Here is a 26,961-nt window from a genome sequence, read left to right as displayed (position 1 = left end):
ACCAAGATTTTCCATAATAACATAATACGTAAGACATAAGTCCATCCGCTTCAGCGTATTCTCGTGTAATGTTGAACCAGAGGAAGGCAAAAACCCCAATGAGACATAAGCCGATTTTGCTCAATTTAGGGAAAAAAATTAATGGCACTGATATCTCATGGGGGGCTAGAACAAAAAAATAAAAGGCCAGAATCTGTAGGGCTTCGTTCACATCGGCGTCAGGACTCCGTTCATGGGTTCAGTCGGACCTTTCCGTCAAGGGACCCCATGAACGTAATCCAAACTGAAACCATAGGTTACCGTTTGCATCAGCATTGATTTCGATGGTGACGGATCCGGTGCAACTGGTTTCCTTTTACCGTTGTGTAAGGGTTCCGTTGTTTTGACGGAATCAATGAACGTAGTCGACTCCGCTATTGATTGCGTCAAAACAATGGAATCCTTACACAACGGTGACAAACGGAAACAATTTGCACCGCATCAGTCCCTATTGAAATCAATGGTGATGCAAACTTAAAGGTCTGGCGGAACCCATGAACGGAGTCCCGACGCAGATGTGAACGAAGCCTAACGGAGATGTCAGCTGATGTTTTTTAGGCACGTTAAGCTCCCTTTTATTTGAGGAAGGAAGTGTGGACGTTATTCTGCACCATGAAACGGTATGGTGGGTAAGAAACAGGACCAAGCCTAAGCTTTATGAGTGGTTCCCGCAAATAAGACAATGGTGGCTGAAATATATAGGCTCTCTAATAGGAAATTGCCCTTTGGAGAAATGCCGGCTAAACGGATTGTCAAACATTTGCTCATCTCTAGACATTTCTGACCATTTTGAATTTGATGTTTTGGAGTAGTCGCTCAACCAACTTTCTACTGCTTGAATCAACTATAGGTTTCGGATGACAGTGCACATATTCATGCATTACATAGCGGTCACCGACACCTTCCATACCGTGTACGGATGTTTAACTCTGATATACACATTAGGACTCCATTGATCCACAAATCACAGGCAATCTCTTATCCTCGGAGCGCCCTTCTCTAACAGAGAGTGAGAGAGGCCTGAGGTGGAGAGATGGGCCTGAGGTGGAGAGATGGGCCTGAGGTGGAGAGATGGGCCTGAGGTGGAGAGAGAGGCCTGAGGTGGAGAGAGAGGCCTGAGGTGGAGAGAGAGGCCTGAGGTGGAGAGATGGGACTGAGGTGGAGAGATGGGACTGAGGTGGAGAGATGGGACTGAGGTGGAGAGAGATGGGCCTGAGGTGGAGAGATGGGCCTGAGGTGGAGAGAGAGGCCTGAGGTGGAGAGAGAGGCCTGAGGTGGAGAGAGAGGCCTGAGGTGGAGAGAGAGGTCTGAGGTGGAGAGATGGGCCTGAGGTGGAGAGATGGGCCTGAGGTGGAGAGATGGGCCTGAGGTGGAGAGAGAGACCTGAGGTGGGGAGAGAGGCCTGAGGTGGAGAGAGAGGCCTGAGGTGGAGAGAGAGGTCTGAGGTGGAGAGATGGGACTGAGGTGGAGAGAGAGAGGACTGAGGTGGAGAGAGGCCTGAGGTGGAGAGAGATGGGCCTGAGGCGGAGAGAGGGGCCTGAGGCGGAGAGAGGCCTGAGGCGGAGAGAGGCCTGAGGCGGAGAGATGGGCCTGAGGCGGAGAGATGGGCCTGAGGCGGAGATATAGGCCTGTGATTTATGGACCATGTGTGGTAACCTGGACTTATCTGCTCCGATCCTGCGTGTGCATAGTCGTCGTATATTTTTCCACATATCGAATATCTGTATGCAGTGATGTACACAGAAGCAGATCCCCAAAGCCGCCCTTTCACGGGGCCACACTCACTGCTCCAGGTATCGCCTTCTTCCCCAGATCATCCACCCCATAAAAGTTGTATTCTATACAGTCCCTGAAACAGTGCAGATCTTGGCGATAAAGCTGGATGGTGGTCTGGTCAAAAAACACTTTAACATTTCCATTTTTAAATTGGCAATCTGTACTTGGGTGGGAAAATGGTTCTCTGCTCGGTCCTAGCGCCTCTGTCCCCACATCCCTGGCCAAGGACACTGCAGGTTGTTTTATGCTGAGGACATGTACTTGACTTCATCGTGATGTTTTTGTGGACCAACGACCCACAAAGTCCCTATAGGTCCGCATTACAGATAGTCTACGTTGGAAGCAACGCTAAGGGTATGTTCACACAACCTATTTTTGGGCGTCTTTTGGGTCGTAAACTCTCCAAAAACCGGAAGCAGAACGCCTCCAAGCATCTGCCCATTGATTTCAATGGGAAAACTGCGTTGTTCCGACGGAGCGTTTTTCGAAAAAGTGCAGGACAATTCTTGGGACGTTTTTGGAGCTGTTTTCCATAGACGCTATAGAAAAAATGCTCCAAAAACGGCCCTAAAAAACGCGAGTGGCACAAAAACCGTCTGAAAATCAGGAGCTGTTTTCTCTTGAAAACAGCTCCGTATTTTGAGACGTTTTTGACTCTGGGTGTGAACATACCCTTAGGCTGGATTCACACATGCAGTTTTAAAGGAAGGAAAAGTATAGAAGAAACATTAATAATCTGCTCTCTGGTATTCGCTACTGGTTGTGGCTTAAAAAAACGGCATCAAAACGGAATATGTGTGAATCCAGCTTAATAGGCAATGCGTGAGAAAAAAAAAAAAACCTCCATGTGCTAGATACACGATAGATAGAGCTGTAGGTGCAGAGCTGCTGTGCCACAATACAGTATGAGCTGTAGTATCCCTCACATTACTAATAAATGACAAGTTCTCTGGTGAGGAGGACGATGATGATGATGATGCAGTTGTCTCCTCCCTGCGGCATCACACAGGACCCGGACACATAGCTCAGGAGGGGGTTAATAACCCGCGGTGCCGGTAGTTCGGGGCGGCGTGCTTCTGCTGCTGGGTGTTACTTGCGGACGCATGCGCCTCCCCATCCAAACAAACCGGGAGCGAGAGGCTGGAGTGTGAGGGACCGGAGACTGCTCCTCCTCTGTGCACAGCATCACACCGGAACCATCGGCAGGCCAGCCAGCTCCGAACTACGGACACCGGCCGAGCAGGTAAACACGGCAGGGGAAGGCCGCGAGGTATGACTGCCCCGATCACTGGTTGGTGCTCCCTCATGTATAGGGGTTAGGCGGGAGAATGCGGGCTCGGCACCATGGCTCAGACTCTTCCCGCATCTCTCATCATGGTTTCCAGGGATGCGGTTGTGTGTGTGCGGGGAGCCGGGAGCACACATGGCATGTGCCGGGCTGGGGGCGGTGGTCACTCCGGGGGAGGGGTGTTACTGCAGCAGCGCTTGTACATGATGGGGGCGGCTGTTCCTGCATTATTTCTGGACGGAACTTTAACAATGTGCGGAGAGGAAGTTACATTGGGACTGGGGTACCGCAGTGTGGGGTGCTGTGCCAGCTGCTGCCAGTGCAAGTAGATATAAAATGATGCGCTACATGCACAACACTGCTATATGCCTGCATATCCAGTGCTGCTATATATATATATATATATATATATATATATATATAGTGCAGTGCACCACATGGACAATGCTGCGGTACTGTACAGGGAAACAATACACATGCAGTGCTGCTATACAGTGCAGTATACAACATTCACAGTGCTGCTATATATACAGTGCAGTGCACCACATGGACAATGCCGCGGTACTGTACAGGGAAACTATTCACATGCAGTGCTGCTATACAGTGCAGTATACAACATTCACAGTGCTGCTATATATACAGTGCAGTGCACCACATGGACAATGCCGCGGTACTGTACAGGGAAACTATTCACATGCAGTGCTGCTATACAGTGCAGTATACAACATTCACAGTGCTGCTATATATACAGTGCAGTGCACCACATGGACAATGCCGCGGTACTGTACAGGGAAACTATTCACATGCAGTGCTGCTATATAGTGCGGTATACAACATTCGCAGTGCTGCTATATATACAGTGCAGTGCACCACATGGACAATGCCGCGGTACTGTACAGGGAAACTATTCACACGCAGTGCTGCTATATATACAGTGCAGTATACAACATTCACAGTGCTGCTATATATACAGTGCAGTGCACCACATGGACAATGCTGCGGTACTGTACAGGGAAACAATTCACATGCAGTGCTGCTATACAGTGCAGTATACAACATTCACAGTGCTGCTATATATACAGTGCAGTGCACCACATGGGCAATGCTGCGGTACTGTACAGGGAAACTATTCACATGCAGTGCTGCTATATATACAGTGCAGTATACAACATTCACAGTGCTGCTATATATACAGTGTACCACATGGACAATGCTGCGGTACTGTACAGGGAAACTATTCACATGCAGTGCTGCTATACAGTGCGGTATACAACATTCACAGTGCTGCTATATATACAGTGCAGTGCACCACATGGACAATGCCGCGGTACTGTACAGGGAAACTATTCACATGCAGTGCTGCTATATAGTGCGGTATACAACATTCACAGTGCTGCTATATATATATATATATATATATATACACACACAGTGCTGGGAACACAGTACTGCTATACAATAAACAGCATGTACAGTGATGTAAACCACACAGTATACACAATGCTTTACAAAATCTTACATATACAGTATACTGCATGACCCGGGCTGCTACACGGTACAATATAGTATACTTTATATATAATGCTTTCCTATATCCATCAAGCACAGGCTGCCGTGCACTGCATTACATGCACAGCGACTCACGCTTCATGACTGAGATAGATCTTCACATCCCAAGGTCAGCGGAGATGGCCCTTGTGTAAGTCAGTGATGGGAGCCCCTGGGCTAGTGATAACATGCTGTGCCATGAGTCACGTCTGGTAGTGTGGCATCATGTACATAGAGCAATATGTAGGATGTAGAGTGGGGGCAGCTCTCACACTGCTTCTACTTGTCCCTTCATGGAAATGAGGCGTCTTTCCACGCCTGCTCTCCTCCCATGTCTTCTCACAATAGTCACATTCATCATTCCTCCGCACAGGAGAGGTGGTCGGGGAGGGCTGGGTGTGGGCATGCACTTTGTTAGGTGTATTTTGGATTATGAGGAGGTGGAACATCAGTGATAAAACATAGCAGCCTGGCTGGAGGAGTGTTATCCCAAGTCTTGTAGAGCAGAGGAGAGGTGGTAATAATACACATAGGTGGTTGATCCCTCTTGTATTTATCTATGTGATTTACTTTGGCAGATCTTACTCTGGTGCTACCAACATCTTCAGTGTATCCGAGCTGCAGGTAAATAATAGCACATGGAAAAGAAGACAAAGTTATCATCAGCCCTGGCTGAGCCAGGGAGATCCTCAACATCTCCTCCTCCGTCTGTTAAGGATGAAGAAGGGCTACAACTTGATGATGACCAGGCGGGCCAACCACTGGGTCCCACTCCAAGTCAGAGCCGCTTCCAAGTGGATCCGGTCAGTGAAGTTGCCCGGGAAGCAGCTGCCGGGGGTCAAGAGCCAGTTCCGCCTGCTGATGCTGTAACCCATAGAGGAAGGGGGGGTTCAGGTGGAGAAGAAGCTAAAGGTCGCTTTAGGGTAAACTTTGTGGACCCAGCTGATCCAGATGAAAGCTCTCCTGAGATGCCAAGCGGTGAAGGTGGAGGTGGGGTGAGCTTTCAGAATGGAGATACAGTGTTAAGTGAAGGTAGCTTACATTCTGGTGGAACTGGTCATCACTACCACTATGATACTCACACCAATACTTATTACCTGCGGACCTTTGGGCACAACACTATTGATGCTGTGCCTAGGATTGATCACTATCGGCACACCGCGGCAGACCTCGGTGAAAAGTTGCTGCGACCCAGTTTGGCGGAGCTGCATGATGAGTTTGACAAGGTAAGACCGTGTTGTACTCTAAATCATATTGCTTATAATGCTGGAACTTATATGATCTATATAATTTCAGCGGTTTAATCCTTCTAGCCCCCCTTCTCCTTGTATAATACAATTTACGTGATGTTTAGGTGCAACAAGCTAGCGAGATGGTTCTTCTTCAAGATATGAGTATGATGGTTGATAATATTCAGTTATAATCTAATCCATTTCTGGTTGTACATATTCTTTACTGAAAAAATAGCGTTCTACTTTCTTGTTAATGTGGGTAGTTTCTGTGCTACCATTTATAACCTAGGAGCCATGGCTACCTCGCTCCTGAGACTTGCTGAGCTGTTAATGAATTCCCACTTGGCCATACTGTTCTTAGGAAAACCCTTGCTGAATCCTTTTCTTGGATTTTGTAGGATTATTTTTACACTTAACAAGCACCTTCAGAATAGGGAATTTTTGTCAGTATTGTATGTGTTGTTCCTCCGCGTAACTATAGGGGGCGCAGAGATTACAGTCACATCTGTCCCTTGTCCCAAATAATAACTTTACTAATTTTATAGCATCAATATAGCTTTTCTGTATTGGTAGACCTTTCTATAAAATAAAATTGAGTATTGGTACTACGGTGCACCATCAAGCTAACATCTGTTGGTGGTGGAGCTATTAAGCCAGCTTTGTAGGGCAGATTGCTTGCTGCAGCCGGGATTGTTTACACACAACGGTGGCATTCTATCGCTGGCTCCGCTTCATCCTCTAATCAAGTCAGGGGTCGGGAATCTGGAGCGTCAGGCTTATTACTAGATAAGGGTAAGGTCACAGAAAACCGCAAGCTTGACATTACTGAAGAAGACTGGACATGAATGATAATGTGTGGAATTACATACAAGCGTCATATTCATAGCTTGCGGGCATATGTTTTTGGAGTGTTTTAAGCTAAATCTTGGCAAAAACAGCAATATGACCATAACTTACGTGTGAATACACCTGAGGACCAGGTTCACACACTGCAGTTATGGTAAAAGTGTACAGTTTTTGATGTTTTTTTTACCATTTGTACTGCATGGGTGAAACCTGTCTTCAAAATATGCATGTATAAGGCCCCATGCACACTACCGTGCCCGCAATCACCGCCCGCGGCTGGCCGCTGACCGACAGCCGCATTTTCGGGCCGTGCTCCCATGCAAAGTATGGGAGCACGGCCCGCAAAATGCAAAAGAACGGACATGTTCCATAATTCCCGGAACATTTCCACGGCACGGACACCCTTCCGTAGTGCTACGGAAAGGTGTCCGCGTTCAATGAAAGTGAATGGGTCAGTTTTTGCGGTCCGCAAAAACTGAGGTTTTTTACGGTCGTGTGCATGGGGCCTGAGGCTGGATTCAAACACCTCATTTACTCGCGCTTTTTTTGTTTTTCCCAAAAACACTGAGGCTAAAAACTAAAGCCTATAATAAAACATATAGACCTGCTTTGTGGCGTTTTTACAATAATTTTGGAGTCCTTGGTGTTTTTTTTTTTTTTTTTTTTTCATTGGTTTCTCTAGAACTTAAAAAATGCCTAGATAAACGCATGTACAAAATGACACTAAAAAAAAAACAAGCACCACCAAAAATGCATGTAAACTTTCAGAAACTTTACGACTTACAATAAGGGCCTGTTTACATAAGCGTTGGTTTCCGTTGAGGGGTTCCATCGGGGGAACCCCTCAATGGAAAGTCAAACGCAAACCTTAGCTTTCGTTTGCGTCATCGTTGATCTCAATGGTGATGGAAAATTTGCTAATGGTTTCCGTTTGTCACCATTGTGACAGGGTTCCGTTGTTTTGACGGAATCAATAGCGCAGTCAACGTCGGGCGGAACCCCTCAACTAATACCAATGCTGATGTGAACACAGCCTAACCCAGCTGCCACTACACTACCATATGAGCAGCTTCTACCCTATTCTACTGTCTCCTTCCCTTGTAGGTTGTAAGCCCTCGCAGACAGGGTCCGCTCTCCTTCTATACCGGTCTATCATTAATTAAGCTCATGTCTATTGTACTTGTTTTTGTCGCACATGTCATACTTAAACCCTTTTTAATATGTATAATACCCTGGAATTAATGACGCTTTAAAATAATAACAACAATGTAAAAAAAAAAAGGCATTAAAAACATTAGGCATGAATGGTGTTTTTGTTTTTTTTTTTTGCATGCGTTAAAGTTAACGGATGACCTGTCTTATCAAGTTTTTATATTGAACATATTTGTTAATATTTTTTTCTCCCCCATGTCATTATCTATATTTTAAAAAAATAAAATAAATAAATATCCTGAAATCCTTGCAGTTTTCACTCTGGCCACTGAGCCTCACAATAGACTGACTCCTCCTGTTCTGTAGAGATCACTTCTCAGCAGTCATCTCATCATTAGGGCTTATTCAGACGAACGTATAATACGTCCATGCAACGTGCGTCGCACGGACCTATGTTAGTGAATGGGGCCGTTCAGACAGTCAGTGATTTTCACGCAGCGTGTCCTCTGCGAAAAACTCGCGACATGTCCTATATTTGCCCGTTTTTCACGCATCACGCACCCATTGAAGTCAATGGGTGCGTGAAAACTGCACACGGACGCACTTCCGTCCGTGTGCTGCGCGCGATGCGCGCTACAGTAGGCAAAACTGAATGAAAACAGAAAAGCACCACGTGCTTTTCTGTTTACAAACAGTGTCATAATGATGGCGGCTGCGTGAAAATCACACAGCCACGCATCATATGCTGCTGACACACGGAGCTGTTATGGACCTTTTTGTGCGCGCAAAACGCTGCGTTTTTGGCGTGCGCAAAAATGCACACGCTCGTGTAAATCCGGCCTTACAGACAAGTTTACAATGAAAGCTAATGCCCTGATTTTGAACTGCCTGCATTTTTTTATTTTATTTTTTTTATTTTATTTTTTTAGCATTTTTGTGGGGTTTTTTTCTCAGCGTTTTTCGCCTGCAGCCATTAAAGCTAATGCAAGGACCGCTGCAAAAAATTGCAGCGAAACACTCTCAAACTAGTGTCGCAAGTTTTTTTCTCTGTCTACGATTGATTTTAAAGGAAGGTCAGAGGCGGAAACCACGGCGAAAAAGGACATGCCACTATTTTTCCCCACGAGTGGCCAGAAGCCACCCGGGAAAAGAAACTCCTCTGCCTTGCATTGACATTAATGGGGGGGGGGCAGGGCGATTTCATACTTTTTTTCTTTTTGGCGCTGTTTCTGCATCAAAATCCACGCCCAAAAACTCAGTGTGAGCTGGTCCTATCACCTCTATACTAATGACACAGGATCAACAATTTACAACCTTTATTACGTCACCGAGCATGCCTAGAAAACTCTCCCATAGAAGTCAATGGATTATTGGATTATCTCCAGACTGCAGGTTGCTACTGTCCGTGTGGCTGCTGTAAAGCACATCTCTAAATGCAGGCCAATTGTTGCATAAATATCTAAATTCCGCATGTGCATGAACCGCAATAGTCCCACATCAAAAAGTCTGTGTGTAGTCCTGGACTAAAAAGACATAAGGGCTTGTCCACGCGTAGCGGAATTGCGGCGTTTTTTCCGTCTGGAATTGCAGCCGGAAAAAACATAATAGAATTCAGTAGCAGCAAAGTGGATGAGATTGAACAAATCTCATCCACACGCTGCATAAATACTGAGCGGAAAAAACTCTCAGAAATGGACCTGCAGTGCAGAATTTTATTCCGCAGCATGTCCATTGTATTTGCGTACTCTGCATATTTGCTGCGGGTTTTCCCCATTTAATTCAATGGGAGGTAAAACCCGCAACAAACAGCAGTTGTTGGTTCACAGATTCGCAGATTCCGCCGCAAAAAACGCAACTCTTTCTTTTGTGCAGCCTTGTAATGGGGCTGTGTGCATTAGACCATACTTTATAATTGATGTATACAGAAGCTGTAAGTAGGGAAAAGGAGGAGGGAGGAAATCCTCCAGCTCACCATTAGTTGCGTCTGTGAACAGACAGCGCCAGGAATCCCGCACGGCCAGCGGTGAAGAAAGAGAACCAAAATCCAGCTCTGAAGGTAAGTAAAATGGAACTCCTGTTCCAATTTTATTAGTAATGTAACAAATTTAAAAGAACTTAGTAAGGTAGTTCGGTAGTATAACAGAGTACAGAGATGGGTGGAGGGTGAAGGATCACATAATCTCTAGAACGAAGCTGCTGAAGCGTTCATGTGAGCGCTCAGCTGGTTAGTTTCTGTTCGGCTTTTTCCGGAAAGCCGATGTATCGGAGTACGGGATCATAGGCTTTGTATTGAGTCCGTACACCGATACATTTATTTTCGGAAAAAGCTGAACAGACACGAAGCAGCTGAGTGATCACAAACGCTTGAGCTGCTTCGTTCTAGCGAATGGTGGGCGTCTCCGAGCTCGGACCCCCAGCAATCAAAACTTCTGACATGTCACTATGACACGTCAGAAGTTTGTCGAATGTTTAGCTACACTTTAACTCTCTATACATGAGCTTCCATATTCGTATAGTTTTCAGGGCACATATGTCACATGGTGGTGCCCATCCTGATCATTTGTCTTTTTTTTTTTTTTTTTTTTTTTCTTTCTTTTGTGGCTTGGTTAGTTATAATTTAGTTTGCATAGACCTATCCGGTTGCTTATTTGCATATGTACTTTATTTCACCAGGCGCTCATGAATGGAGCTCAAATAACAGAGTATAAGATGTGAACGTCTTTTCTAATAGTGGGGCCTGTGTGTATGCGCTTGCTTCTTGTGGACGGTATAGGCGTCCTTTTCTTAAGTAAAGACAAGTTTCTCTGAACAACTACTGGTCCATGTGTTCTCTCACTAACCTTTTTTGTTTTGTGTCAGAGATGCATATTTATCCCTATGGCCAAATCCCATGTCAACATATGAGACCTAAGTAAACAATGTTTCCCCCAACCTCCTCTCTGTGCCCTTGAAAGCTAACCATATCTGCGTTGGCTGTCACCAGCACAAGCTTTCTCCACCCACCTTGCGATAAATACGCAGGATCGGTATGATGGCATATCCTAGCTACATATTTTGCCACTATACATTTGTTTATGGTTGCTGGTAAAGCTAATCCAAATGACGTTAGCACATGTTCAGACAAGTTGGCTAAGCCAGAGGCAAGTTTGCAGTCACTTGCCTAAATAGCCTTAGTGACTATATTGTTTACATAGGGTCTTGAGGAGGAGTTTATTACGAAAATCCTATTGTTCCTATGATACAGTCCTTTTAATTCTCAATGCATGGTGATCTGGTAATGCAGGTGTCTTTATGCAAATCTGTCCAATAATGAGGATCAGCTACTACTGGCCAAGTTATGATTTACACCCCAGAAACCCATCCGTGGTCTTGGTAATGGGATTACATTTTGTGTTTAGCAGGTCAGTAACTGAAAGCTCAGTTTTTCCCTCGGTTACATGTGTATCCCCTCCACCGTTCTTGTACTTTCCGGTGGCTCTTCAATGGGAAGCCCCTGAGAAGCCTGCATCTTCCATATTATGACACCACCATCTTTTGGGTAGTGTTGTGTCCTGTCTTCTGTATAAATATTCACGTTGTCGTTCTATCTAGCTGAGGTAATCTTTTAGATAAAAGACGCCATGGATCGTTTCTCCATGCAGTAGGTAAGGATGTAGGCCACGTAGGAAGAGGTATGCAAGATCAACCCTAACCTGAATAATTTCTCGTTTTTGCCACACTTTGAACTGCAGCATTCATTTATTTGGTACAGTAAAGTAAATGAAGGTGTGTGATGTGTGATAAAGCAAAGCCGACCTCCAACATCTGCTATGGACCGCAATAAAAACCATACTCTATAATACATGTACGTTATATATGGACAACAATGACCTCTTGAGGAATGATACAAACTTAGCGTAAAGTAAATTCTTGTATATAAAGGTAAAACACCCTGAAGTTTCTGAGAATACCATTTCATGAATGTGAACCGCTGCCATTCACTCATGTCTGAAGTGTTCATTCACACTGTTGGAAATGGACAGACAAACCCTTCTGACAGATGTTAATAGTTTACGTGGCCATACACATTAGATCAAAGTTAGCCAGCAAAATTGGATGATGAACTAATGTCTATAAGGGTAACCCACCCCCCCCCCCCCCCTACAGTGGGAAGTAGGATCGCAAATGTTGGATTTCAACATGCCCGGGCCTTTGTTCCTGCGGCGTGTTTTCCGACGAGCGTAAGGGTATGTTCACACGCAAATGCAAAATTAAGCTGAAATTCAGGAGCTGTTTTCAGGCGAAAACAGCTCCTGAATTTCAGAAGTTTTTGCATGTACTCGCGTTTTTCGCGCTGCCTTTTACGGACGTAATTGGAGCTGTTCTTCATTGAAGTCAATGAAAAACTGCTACAAAAACGTCCCAAGAAGTGTCTTGCACTTCTTTGACGCGGGCGTAATTTTACGCACCGTCTTTTGACAGCGACGCGTAAAATTACACCTCGTCTGAACAGAACATCGTAAGACCCATTGCAAGCAATGTGCAGATGTTTGCCTACGTATTGGAGCCGTGTTTTCAGGCGTAAAACGCCTCCATTACGTCTGAAAATAGGTTGTGTGCACATACCCTAACAGTGTCTGGCCATACATTACCTTTTTAGCAGCCGCTGCAGGGGACATGTAGGATTAAGCTATTTTAAGTAAAAAAGTTGACCATGTAATACATGGATGGGCTGAATCCACCAGAGCGAGAGCCACTCTGATATGACTCCTAGCGGGGAACCTCCCTATGTGGCGTTTATTTTGCTTTTAATAGGGCATATGGAAAGAGGCTGTCCTCATGAAGACAGGCAGAAAAGCGTCTGATCCATGGAACTACGGCTCGGCGATTTTGCCCAAAATTAAAATCTAGATTTTTTTTTCAAATTGGTAAAAAAGTAAAAACACGCCCAGTTGTCTATTAAGAAAGTCATTAGCATAAATCTAATATTGTGCATAACTTGCTCAAAATTGATTGTTTTTCAAAATAAAAACCACTGTTATCTACATTACAGCACCGATCACATTATGTAGGAGATAGGGCACTTATAATTTGGTGACAAAGTCTCTTTAAGGCTGACGAAGACCTCCGTTCGAGGTCGGGACGCGTAGCTTCTGTGACCACCTGCGCGACACATGTTGTTTCTTTACACATGGTTTTTTTTTTTTAAAGAAAGAACTTTCCATTTATTGTGAAACTCTGCCTTGACTGGGAATTTTGTCCAATACTCACACCAGCGCAGGAGCGCCTTCTACCTAGAGTGGCTATTTTTTTCATTATTATATGGAACTTCTTCTCCACATCGACTCCTGCTGAACCTTCAGCTGCCGGTGTCCACTCTGAGGGCCAGTTGACTTCCTATACACGGAGCATCAAGGCACAACATGCTGGGTGATCGAGTTGTGCCGACCACCTAGCACAACTCCAAAAGGCAAGTGTAACACACACACACACACACACTTTTTGACCACCCTGTTTCTGCGGCATCATCCCAGAGGAGCGCTCTGTTTTTTTCCCCTATATTATTGTGTGATGAAATAAATGCATGCTTCTCCATTTCTTCTTGTGTATAGTTGAGAGCTGGACTATCTCTTCCATGCAGTCTCTTCTTTCCCACCCTAAAAATTCTTTAGGAAATTAAATATTGCAAATTGACTATTTCCAGAGATTATGGCATGACTGACAATTCCATTTGGTTTTTTCAAAGCATAGTTTTGCTACCGCTAAGGCCGCATGCACGCAGCCGTGCCCGTAATCACGGCCCGCGATTGCGGGCATGGCCTGCCACCGACATCCGTGGGCCGTGTTTTCGTGCCGTGCTCCCATACAAAGTATGGCAGCACGGCCCGCAAAAAAACTAAAAGTAGGCCGTGCTCCATATTTCCCGGCACGGTTCTACATCACAGGCACCCTTCTGTAGTGATACTGAAAGGTGTCCACGGCTAATAGAACCGGGCGGTTCCGTAATTGCCGACCGTATTGTGGCCCGCCATTACAGAGTTTTTTTTTTTTTTTACGGTCGTGTGCAAAGGACCTAAGTTTGTGTATAGAAAACAATGTGTACTTCTGTAATGGGAGGCCATGTGGATTGCGGATGAGATCATCTTTTGAAGATAGACCAGCTCTTTTTGTGCGTTTCCCTTAAGTAAGGTCGCATAGATGTTGCAGAGCATATGCTGGATCTTTTGAAATGATGATCTGACAGCAGATGGTGGATAGTGATATTGCTAGAAAATATAAGACTTTAGAAAGCCTAGAATGGTTTAGGATACATTATTGGAAAAAAAATCTCATACATTATTAAAATGAAAAATAGTTTATATGCTAGATGTGGGAAGGTGCACCTCGATAAGATATAAAACCAGTACTTAGAGGAGAGGAGTTTTGGATCAAAATAACATTTAAAGAACGCTCCTGGTGTTGGGCATGTCTGCCACCCGTATGATTTTTCCTATAGTCGAGATCTGTGGGAGTGATCTGCCTGCACCAGTAGCTTTCTCCTCCAGATCATATACCTAAGGCTGGATTCACACGAGCGTGTCCTTTTTGCGCGCACAAATAATGCTGCGTATAATCCGCATATGGTGCGCGGCTGCATCATGATGACACTCTGTTTTTATGTTTACAAACAGAAAAGAACGTGGTGCTTTTCTGTTTTCTTTCATTGTTTTTACTGCTGTTGCGCGAATCACTTGCGGCCCCCGGAAGTGCTTCCATATGCCGAGCACGATTTGCACGCTCCCACTGACTTCAATGGGTGCGTGCAGAGCGAAACACGGCCAAATATAGGACATGTCGTGCGTTTCACTGACAGTCTGAACGGCCCCATTCAGTAACGTAGGTCCATGCGACGCGCGTAGCACGGACGTATTATACGTCCGTGTGAATAAGCCCTAAGGCAGGGTCCCAATAAAGGGTATTTTTAAGATGTTTTTTTATTTCATCTGAGCCATCATGAATATCTTACTTGACTACCACTACTGATGTCTTTTAGGTCACCCCTCTCCCATGCTTCGGGAAAACCCTTTCATGTAATAACTGTCCGACTGACCCGATTACTTCCTAAAAATAAATATTTGACCCCTTGTTTTCATTAATTCACAGTAGTCTCCTCCGAGGTCGATCACGCCTGTATAGCAATGCTTAGATTTATGGAATGGGAATCTGTTTGAGGCACACTGAAGTCCCCTTTTATATTTGTGATAATGGTGCAGATGTGCACCCTATATACAGAAATTATTCACAGATATTAACTTGACACTATATTGGTGCACCTCTTCCATAAATATTAGGGTCTGTTCACATCACCGTTGCCCTTCCGTTGAGGGGTTTCGTCTGAGGTCTCTGTCTGGTTAACCTCTCAACGGGAAGGCAAATGGAAACCTTAGCTTCAGTTTCCCTCACCATTGATCTCAATGTCGACTACGCTATTGATTATGTCAAAACAACGGAACCCTGTCACAACGGTGACCAACGGAAACCCTTAACAACTTTTCCGTCACCATTGAGATTAATGGTGAGGGGAAACGGAAGCTAAGGTTTCCGTTTACCTTTCCATTGAGGGGTTAACCCGGCAGAAACCTCAGACGGAACCCCTCAACGGAAGGGCGACGCTGATGTGAATAGGCCCTTACACAGAGGTTTAGGACACAGAGTGCAACATCATGCAATGCCGCATGCAACCGTTTCCCCTTTTAGAATAAATGATGGTTCTCGTCTTTTAGTTACCTGGCTGATTTTGGAGGGGATAATCTTGCTAAAGCTAGATAAATGAGGAACAAGCCCATGCTGACTGCGGGTGGAGGATGGGCAAATAGCTGCACCAGTATTTAGAAGTGACCCTCTGTGTAATCCTGGTTAACCATATGTAGCCACTATACAAATCCATAATCGACTCTTACGTATTTGCTTTCACAATGTAAGATCTCGTTTGCTTTTCCACTCCGTCTCAGAGGATAACTATGGGGAATATCTCCGTGGTATTCTTTACCTGCTTCTCTGAGAGTAACAGGCAGCTCGGTTCTGTAGTCAAATAGGAAATTCAAAATTATACATCGTACATCTCCAAGGGCTATTAACCCCTTAATGACCAAGCCATTTTTTAAGTTTTTCCATCGTCTCATTCAAAGAGCTATAACTTTTTTTTTTTTTGCGTCGACGTAGCTGTATAAGGTCTTGTTTTTTGCGGGCCAAGTTTTTTCATTTTTAATAGCACCATTTTGGGGTAGATAGATCTTATTGATTAACTTTATTGGGGGGGGGGGGGGAATAGAAAAAAACCCTGCAATTTCGCCACACTTTTTTTGCGTCCTAAATTTGCGTTGTTTACCTTGTGGTATAAATAACACAATAACTTTATTCAGCGGGTTGTTGCGATTGCAATGATACCAAATTTGTATAGTTTTTGTATGTTTTACTACTTTTACACAGTGAAAACGCATTTTTTCAAAATTATTTGTTTTTGTGTCTCCATATTTGAAGAGCCGTAACGTTTATTTTATTTTTTCGGCGATGCAGTTGTATGAGGGCTTTTTTTGTTTGCGGGACGACTTGTAGTTTTTATTGGTACTATCTTGGAGTAGATGTGACTTTTTATCACTTCTTTTTTTTTTTTAGGCTGGATTCAAAGAAAACAGCAATTTTTGCATGTTTTTTTTTATTTTATTTTTTTACGACGTTCACCGTGCGGGTTAACTTATGTATTAAGTTTATAGTCGGGGTCGTTACGGACGCGGTGATACCAAATATGTGTAACTTTTTAACTTTATTTTTTTTAAATAATAAAGCCGTTTGTAAGGGGGAAAAAGCGGGTTTTTTTTATTTTTTTTACTAGTCCCACTAGTGGACTTCAATATGCGATCATACGATTGCATTTATAATACACTGTATTGCAGTGTATTATGCCTGTCCGTGTAAAACGGACAGGCATCTGCTAGGTCATGCCAGAGGCATGATCTAGCAGGCATACACTACAGGCAGAACTGGGGGCCTTTATTAGCCCCCCCCCCCGGCTGCCATAGAAGACAGACACGCTGCGATCTTATTGCCGGGTGTCAGCGGGAGAGACCCTCTCTCCAAAACAACTCCGATGCGGCGCTCGCTATTGAGCGCCGCATCTGAGGGGTTAAACGGGTGAGATGGATACTGATATCAATCTCACACGTTCCAGCAGGGATGCCCCCAGCCCTCAGCTGCCTCTGGCAGCTGAGAGCAGGGAGATTTAACGGCTCCCTGTTCTGTTTATTTATTCCGATGCAGTGCCGTATAAAGGCTATTGCATCTTAATAAACCCATTAGTGGCCGCCGTAAAAACACTATGGGGCGGTCACTAACGGGTTAAAAGGTTTATTGGCTTTCCTACACCTATTGTGTGTGTGTGTGTGTAGTTCTTTGGTTTTGTGTTGTGCAATGTTTTGAGAGGTTTTGCACTTACTACGCATATCAGGTTGACCTCACAATGAATTTGATCTCCATGCTTGTCATTAGTTTTTCAGATTTCCTTGAGATTGAGAGGAATGTATTTGAATAGTGTGAATGAAGTCTGGTTTCAGTCACACTGAGTCATCCTGGTTAGAAGTATGTAATATTACAGCCTCCTACTCCATAGAAGGGGAAAAACAAATAAAAAATAAATATATATATATATATATACATATACACACACTAGTCCGTCCTCAATGAATCAGAGTATCATCAAAAAGTTAATTTAGTTCAGTAATTCAAAATGTGAAACCCCTATAGTCTATAGATCCATTACACACCGAGTGATCTGTTCCCTGCATTTTCCCTCTGCTGACAAGCTTTATGGAGATTGACGTGTGTGTATATATATATATATAATTTAATTAGGCTATTTTTGGTCCACATATTCAATTTTATAAATCTTTACTTCTGGCTGTTCTTATTGAGCTATTTTCTATAAAGTTTCTGCAAGTTTATTGCTCAACTACTAAAACAATCAACACCATTCTACGTAAAATATAGCTTATTTTTATAAGTTGCCAAGCGCCGTTCCTCCCTCCAAGATATCTTGTTGTCCTAAACCGGTACATCCATAGCTACAAGTGGAATATAGTGATGTAGAAGTAAAACCATTCCGTGTTACTCTGTAGGTGCAGACCTTTCTATATTAAAGAGACTCTGTCACCACATTATAAGTGCCCTATCTCCTACATAAGGAGATTGGCGCTGTAATGTAGGTGACAGTAATGCTTTTTATTTAAAAAAACGATCTTTTTTCACAACGTTAGGAGCGATTTAAGTTTATGCTAATGAGCTTTCTTAATGCCCAAGTGGGCGTACTTTTACTTTCGACCAAGTGGGCGTTGTACAGAGGAGTGCATGACGCTGACCAATCGGCATCATGCACTCCTCTCCATTCATTTACACTGCACTAGCGATATAGATATATCGCTATGTGCAGCCTCATACACAAGCCCTAACATTACTACAGTGTCCTGATAATGAATACACATGACCATCCAGCCTGGACGTCATGTGTACTCGGAATCCTGACACTTCTGAATTCCAGCAACGGATACGAAATCTCGCGAGATTACGAGGTAAACGAGATTTCGTATCCGTTGCTGTAAATCTCACAGAAAAGAGTCAGAAGTGTCAGGATTCTGAGTACACATGACGTCCAGGCTGGATTTCATGTGTATTCATTATCAGGACACTGTAGTAATGTTAGGGTTTGTGTATGTAGCTGCACATAGTGATATATCTATATCGCTAGTGCAGTGTAAATGAATGGAGAGGAGTGCATGATGCCGATTGGTCAGCGTCATGCACTCCTCTGTACAACGCCCACTTGGTCGAAAGTAAAAGTACGCCCACTTGGGCATTAAGAAAGCTCATTAGCATAAACCAAAGATCGTTTTTTAAAATAAGCATTACTGTCACCTCCATTACAGCGCCGATCTCCTTATGTAAGAGATAGGGCACTTATAATGTGGTGACAGAGCCTCTTTAAATGAATCCTAACTTGATCAGGTTGGCTAACTTTATTAGACACAACAATATATTAGTGTATCTGAAGTCAACCAATGTTGCAATGCCGCTAAAGTCGGCAGTATCCGCAACCAAAATGTTACTACTTGTGCTAGACGATACTTCACAATGTACCGTATCACAATGCTTTTAATGAAACAAATAAAACGAGGTGGGGGTGGTGCAAAAGATAGACTGATAAATAAATACAGCCCAGTCTTTCCTGGTTATGGACAATTGTCATGTTACCGGTCAATGACCCATTAGCAGTACTATAAAAAGCAGTCTTTATTGACGTATAAGTGATTTATAGCTCCCGATAGTGGCTTTAGAGCGATCATTGTATCTGTGAACCCACCTTACTACTACTCCTGGCATGAAGTGACGTGTTCCTAGTTTTCTCTTCATATTTAGTGATGACATCCATTTCCTGACCTGCAGGCTTTTACAGTTCTCCCCGCATGAGTCTGAGGAAGTATTTAGTCTTTTTGACATATTGCACAAACAATGATTATTCAGAAAATAGGTCTGTTATAATGTGAAAAATAAAAGCCCAAAGCTTTCTTGATCCTTTGTAAAACCATAATATATCAAGAAAAAAACAATGCTGAAAGAACCGTCCATGTGTTAACATGATCTAATGTCTAAAGATTACATGCAATGGGGCTACACACTGAATAGTCCGGATAAAGAGCCAACTCACCGACTCCAGGAAAAGTTCCTCACCATCCCCAATATCAAGGAGGTTACATGTAGTAGATGAAGGATCAGATCAGATTTTTCTCCTGCGTTGTCTCCCTGGACAACTGGGCGTTTTTTTTTTCGTTATGTCCAACTGGGCGTGTATTGTGTTTTTAACTGGGCGTGTTTACGTGTATGACGCTGACCAGTCAGCATCAATCACTCATCTCCATTGATTTACACAGCAGCGATGTGCAGCCACATACACAGAGATTAACGTTAATCAAGTGTCCTGATAATGAATACACATGAAATCCAGCCTGGACGTCATGTGTACTCAGAATCCTGACACTTCTGAATCTTTTCTGTGAGATTCCAGCAAGTGAAAAGAAATCTCGTTTACCGCCGTAATCTCACGAGATTTTGTTTCCCTTGCTAGAAATCTCAAAGAAAAGATTCAGAAGTGTCAGGATTCTGAATACACATGACGTCCAGGCTGGATTTCATGTGTATTCATTATCAGGACACTTGATTAACGTTAATCTCTGTTCACAAACCCGACACTTCGTTAATGTTTCTGTGGTAGTTACAGGAGAGCAAGCGTAATCTCGTTGTAACCTGTCATTTACAGCGTACTCTCGCGAGATTATGCTTGCTCTGCTGTAACTACCACAGAAACCTTAACGAAGTGCAGAGATTGTGAATAGACATCCCGTGGAATGTCTATTCACTGTCTAAACACTTCAGTATCGTTAATGTGTTAGTATAAGACAGCACATAGCGATCTAAAAGGACCCCTATGCGCTGCCTAAATGAATGGAGAGGAGTGCATGATGCTGATTGGTCAGCGTCATACACTCCCCTGTACAACGCCCACTTGGTCAATAGTAAAACACGCCCAGTTGTCCATTGAGAAACTCCTTAGCATAAATCTAAAATCGCTAATCAAGTGGTGAAAATAGATCGGTTTTTTAAATAAAAAGCACTGCTGTCACCTACATTATAGCGTCGATCTCCTTATGTAAAAAAAACGATCATTTTTGAGCAAGTTATGAGCAATTTTAGATTAGTTTCTTAAAGACCAACTGGGCGTGTTTTTACTTTTGACCAAGTGGGTGTTGTAAAGAAGTGTATGAGGCTGACCAATCAGTGACCAATCGGCGTCATACACTTCTCATTGTTCCAGCCCAGCTTCTTTCACTGCACAATCACACTGTGCTGTGGATCATGCTGGACTGGAACAATGAGAAGTGTATGTCACTGATTGGTCACTGATTGGTCAGCCTCATACACTTCTTTACAACACCCACTTGGTCAAAAGTAAAAACACGCCCATTTGGTCTTTAAGAAACTAATCTAAAATTGCTCATAACTTGCTCAAAAATGATCGTTTTTCAAAATAAAAACCACTGCCGTTATCTACATTACAGCGTCGATCACATCATGTACAATATAGGGCACTTATAATGTGGTGACAGAGCCTCTTTAAGCTCACATACAGTATGTCAAGGTCTGAGACGCTCCAGAAACATAGTGGCTATCTTTATAAATTGTACTTTTATATGCTGCAGATTATTGGTTTTCTTTTTATTTTGCTGCGCTTTCTAAACTAACCATCATATTATCTTACCATGCAAATCGCAGAAAGCCACAATTGATGCAAAGTACTAGATGGAAATCCAACCTGTTCTGTCTTTGCCTGTCGGACGTTTCTGATGATTTAGACAGTGGACGTAACACGCCTGGTGATTAGTTTTCTCTAAGTTAACCTTGTGTCACGTTGGGTACGTGGACCCACTGAACCGTACCGCCTTGACAGTATGGCAGCTGGCCAACAGGACACAGGTCACAGTCCATAGTTCGTATAGTGTACCTGTGGTAGCTCAGACAGTAGCAAGACAGGCTCAGATGGGATTTAGGCAGCAGGCAGGCGCCAGGTGTGGTGTAGCAGGACAGGCGTGGTACACAGCACAGCTCAACACGGTACTTGACCAGGATAGCACGGGATACTGGTTACAGGTAGCAGGAGCGGGGAATTGGAAAACACTTAGGAGACCATTTGCTTAGACAGACTAGGGTAATGAAAACCAAGCTCAGGCAAGGTAGGAAGGGTCTGGGCCCCTCTTATAGTCCAGGGGCTCATGGGCTAATTTTGAGTAATTTCAGGTGCGCGCGCGCGCGCGCGCGCTGGTTCCTACAGGACCTGGCCGTGAGAAGCGGAAGTGAACTCTGGTGTCTCCTGAGGAGGAGATGGGGACCAGTGCTCACAGTTCCATGGATGCGGGCGTCAGGAGGTGAGTGAGCCTGACGGCCCGCGGCCATGGGCATGGCACCTTGTAATACCAGTATAGGCAGCATAGGTCACCCTTCAGCCCACATTCTTGTGAAGAAGGCATCCTTTGTGCTGCAATGTTTTTCAGTATTTGTATCAGGATTTTGTTTTTAGTGCATTTAAATCTGTAGCCGTCAGCAGTTACTTCAGGAAGTGGATTGGGCAACACTTGAAATTTAGTTGAAAATGTCATTTATGATGTTGATCTAGAACTCCTATACCATAGATGCCTAATATGGGAATACATCTTTACATAGCTATTCACTAATATTGGTGCCACGAGGGTGAAGTGATTTGTAGTAATTGAGCGGGGAATTAATACTTGCATTTTATCTGCAGTTCTAAGATCAGATGAACACTGACTGTATTTTACCTTGCTGAAAATGTTGGCTCTTGCTGACATAATCTGTTATGTATACCCAGTGGATGCAAACATTTGCCAACTCATCTGCTTTTTGCATTTGAATTATTGATGTGTTTTATCAGCTATGCTATTCTATAAGCCTGGACGAAGGCTTTTAATGCCTGGAGACAAAAAACCTCAAAACTCATACATGGTTTTTAACCACTTAATGACTACCAAAATGCCTTTTTTACGTCAGTCATTAAAGCATACCTAACCTTTAGCGGTGACATTTTTTTTTTAGAATAAGCAGTCGTGTGTACATGAGGAATAACACTATTTCTGGCTATTATAAAATTTGTATTCTGCATTATTTTCCCCTCTGCAGGCTCTCTTATTCCATGCTTTCTCTGAGCTAGTAGATAGTGTGTGTGTGTGTGTGTGTGTGTGTGTTTTTTTTATTTTTTGTATTTATTGCCCCAGCAGCAACGTTTCAATCCATCCCTATGGGATCTTTGTCAAGCAAAACCCGCTACTTTTTTTTTCACCGCAAAAAAGTGAGGCAGCACTCCAAAGCAATATATATATATATATATATATATATATATATATATATATATATCTCCTGCAGCAGCATGGAGATTAACAGCAGTAATGAGCAGTGTAGCTGAGAATCCAGTGCTTAAGTGACATAAATCTTACCAGCAGCCTGTGTCTCCACTTGCTCCCCCTCTCCACAGACTTGTATATGCAGGCATTAAAGAGACACACGCCAACTTCCTGTAGTCCGTCTCCTCTGCTCTGTTACTATTGACAGATTTTTGCTTGACAACAGGGGGTGGCCAGCAGACTACAGGAAGGTAGACCCATAGTGGCAATAACTTCACGCAGAATTTGCATGGATAAAACGTAAACTGCGTAAATTTGAGACACAAAAAAGGATGCCGGAAAAAACATGCTAAAAGTTTATCAATACGTTTTTATATGTACTCAAATGGTGCCATTAAAAAATACTAGTCTCGCAAAAAAAAAAATTATGTTATAGCTTTTGGAATGCGATGATGAAAAATTTGGAAAAATAGCTTGGTCACTAATGCCCAAAAGAGGCTTGTCCACAAATGGTTAAGTGGGTTTGTCTGTCTTATGCACCCCTTTGGCATATGCCCTGGTAAGGCATATGAATCAAAGGTAGGTCCCACCTTTGGGTCACCCCTTTGTGCAGCCTTTTTGGCTGGTAAAAGTGGGTATTTCTATAGAGGACCCACCTTGTCTGTATTACTAATGACCCATTGATTTTAAAATGAATGAAAAACCCCAATAAGAACTTTTGCATCGGGGCTTATGAGCCTTTAGCTACGCCCCTGGATCCCAGCATATTTTCTTGTATTCCCGCAACCTTCAGATAGATTTCAAGGCCTGCCTCATGATTATAGTGTTTACCTTTTATTTGCACTGCTCAGTCAGCGGGTCAGTTTCTACCAAAAACTTCCCCTTCTTCTGATGACATATGCAGGTTTATTTAAGAGTTCAAGGCCAGTAGAAGGCTTAGGTTTACCTTAACTCTAGTTTAATTTAATGTCTCACACATTAAGATATAAGATTGGCATGGTGGCATTTCCAGTGCTGTTACTTAGGCCCCATGCACACGACCGTGCCCGCAATCACGGCCCGCGATTGCGGGCACGGCCGGCCGCCGACTGACAGCCGCATTTTCGGGCCATGGGGAGCACAGCCTGCAAAATGCAAAAGAACGGACATGTTCCATAATTCCCGGAACATTTCCATGGCACGGAAAGGTGCCCGCGTTCAATGAAAGTGAATGGGTCCGTTTTTTATGGAGGTTTTTTACGGTCGTGTGCATGGGGCCTTGTGTATGCTCTTACAAGTTTCGGAGAAAAAAACCCTAAGCCCGGGTTCACACTGTTCGGATATGCAGCGTAAAAATCACGCAGTTTATCCCATCTGGAACCCGCAGTACATTCCCTCCGAAAAATCGCACCACATTGTGGTGCGGTTTTTCGAACTATATTTCCGCAGCGCAAAAAAGCACTGGGGAGAAAAAAACAACAACATATTTAACCCCTCCCTCTTCTCTGTTCGTAGTCCGGCCTCCTGGGATGATATTGCAGGCCATGTGACGCTACAGCTGGTAATTGGCTGTCACGGTCACATGGGATGAAACGTCATCCCAGGAGGTCTGACTGCAGGAAGGAGGAGAGACTTCTGGGTAAGTGTTTTTTTTTTTTTTCCCCGAGTTGTGATTTTTGCGGCAGATTCGTCGCAACGAAAACGCAGCATACACTGACATGCTGCGGAATGACATTATATAGATATACCTTACCTTTTGTAAAACATCCAATAACTATTTAGAGCTGGAACAGTTCCTGTGATCTATATACAAATAATTTTTTTTCAAAAGTGGTGTCGCCTTGAGAAGTATGGTGAAGTCTTCTGACTAATATGATTTACTATGAAATGCAGAAACGTGGATTGTCTTCCACTTTCCTCTGAAAGATTTAGTTATTTGTCTTTGTTGCCCATTATTAATGACTTTCAGAATTTCCTTCTGAAAATGTAAAATGCATAGTTATTTTAACAAAGAAAATATATTTGGTTCCAACTCAAAAAATCAACAAGTACTTTGTACCTTTTTTTTTTTTTTATGGCAGGGAAGTTTAGACGTAATTTTATCTGTTTGTTTAGTGACTTAAATGTCATTTACTAAGCACACAAGTTATTACAAACAGGAGCTAGATGTTATACCTGGGGAAATACACTACATATGTTTTCTCTTTAAAAAATTTCAAAACGATCTTTCATTTAAAATAAGGCTACATTTAGATGGAAGAAATGGCTACATGTTTCATAGCGATGTGTTGTCACATTTTTCTTCCTACACCTCCATGAAAAAAGTGAATTACTGTAATCTGCCGAGAAAAAAGTGCAAAGTATGAGTGCAATATCAAATTAGATTGCCGTAACCAGTTCTAAAATAAAGTTGAACAGTTGCGTTTGGATGTTTAGAAATAACAAAGCTTTAATGAACTTATTTACTCACTTTCTAATACATAAATGACTTGTCAAATCTATTTATTTTTTGTCATGTATAAACATGAGATGTTTAGTTACTTAATAACATTCAAAACAATCAGATTTCCCAAATGTACGTGTCCCAAATTTAGAAAAAATATGTATTTTTGTCTCTGAGTACTTGTATACGCCTATGGGGCTCTACTAAACCACCGGATGTCTCCAATATTATACGAAGGCATATAGAGGTTTTTCTTTCTGTCTGGATTTGTGACATAGAAAAATCTGTGGCATGATCCATCAGATGCGATATTAATGAACTGGTCTCTCCTAGCACCTCACCAGCAGGCTGAATCTTCTGTTGCTGAGCAGAAACATTTAAACAATAAAAAAAAAAAAATCTATCGATCATGTATATCTCTAATCTGTAATCTCTATCTCTGAGCAAAGTAACAGCACCAGGACTTCAGAGTAGATGAAACAGGGTGGATTTATTCACCTCAAGTGAGCGACGTTTCGGTTCGTCACAGAACCTTTCTCAAGCAGAGTGCTGTGTTCATCTGCTTTTGGAGTGTGTGTGTGTGTGTGTGTATATATATATATATATATATATATATATATACACACACTACCGTTCAAAAGTTTGGGGTCATTTAGAAATTTCCTTATTTTTGCAAGAAAAGCACAGTTTTTTTCAATGAAGATAACATTAAATTAATCAGAAATACTCTATACATTGTTAATGTGCTAAATGACTATTCTAGCTGCAAACGTCTGGTTTTTAATGCAATATCTACATAGGTGTATAGAGGCCCATTTCCAGCAACCATCTCTCCAGTGTTCTAATGGTACATTGTGTTTGCTAACTGTTTTAGAAGGCTAATGGATGATTAGAAAACACTTGAAAACCCTTGTGCAATTATGTTAGCACCGCTGTAAACCGTTTTGCTGTTTAGAGGAGCTATAAAACTGACCTTCCTTTGAGCTAGTTGAGAATCTGGAGCATTACATTTGTGGGTTCGATTAAACTCTCAAAATGGCTAGAAAAAGAGGGCTTTCATGTGAAACTCGACAGTTTATTCTTGTTCTTAGAAATGAAGGCTATTCCATGCGAGAAATTGCCAAGAAACTGAAGATTTCCTACAATGGTGTGTACTACTCCCTTCAGAGGACAGCACACACAGGCTCTAACCAGAGTAGAAAGAGAAGTGGGAGGCCCCGCTGCACAACTGAGCAACAAGACAAGTACATTACAGTCTCTAGTTTGAGAAATAGACGCCTCACAGGTCCTCAACTGGCAGCTTCATTAAATCGTACCCGCAAAACGCCAGTGTCAACGTCTACAGTGAAGTGGCGACTCCGGGATGCTGGCCTTCAGGGCAGAGTGGCAAAGAAGAAGCCATATCTGAGACTGGCTAATAAAAGGAAAAGATTAATATGGGCAAAAGCACACAGACATTGGACAGAGGAAGATTGAAAAAAAGTGTTATGGACAGACGAATCGAAGTTTGAGGTGTTTGGATCACACAGAAGAACATTTGTGAGACGCAGAACAACTGAAAAGATGCTGGAAGAGTGCCTGACGCCATCTGTCAAGCATGGTGGAGGTAATGTGATGGTCTGGGGTTGCTTTGGTGCTGGTAAAGTGGGAGATTTGTACAAGGTAAAAGGGATTTTGAATAAG

General features: G+C 43.1%; 1 protein-coding gene across 3 annotated transcripts in view; it reads left to right on the top strand.

Annotated features, from left to right (window-relative positions):
* The first annotated feature begins 2,844 nt into the window (after positions 1–2,844).
* SLC12A2 (solute carrier family 12 member 2) overlaps positions 2,845–26,961 on the top strand; it is a 115,616-nt gene continuing 91,499 nt past the window's right edge. Inside the window, exons 1-2 of one of the 3 annotated variants that reach the window (XM_075835854.1) lie at positions 2,845–3,058; positions 5,230–5,877. In XM_075835854.1, the coding sequence (XP_075691969.1) occupies positions 5,290–5,877 (588 nt within the window). In that variant the 5' untranslated portion in view covers positions 2,845–3,058; positions 5,230–5,289. Of the gene's footprint in view, positions 3,059–5,058; positions 5,878–26,961 lie in introns of those variants that run through there. The other 2 variants (XM_075835861.1, XM_075835844.1) reach the window with 2 other exon arrangements.

Source organism: Rhinoderma darwinii, chromosome 1, assembly GCF_050947455.1.
Source record: "Rhinoderma darwinii isolate aRhiDar2 chromosome 1, aRhiDar2.hap1, whole genome shotgun sequence".
NCBI lineage: Eukaryota > Metazoa > Chordata > Amphibia > Anura > Rhinodermatidae > Rhinoderma > Rhinoderma darwinii.
This window is presented reverse-complemented; position numbering and strand designations above follow the sequence as displayed.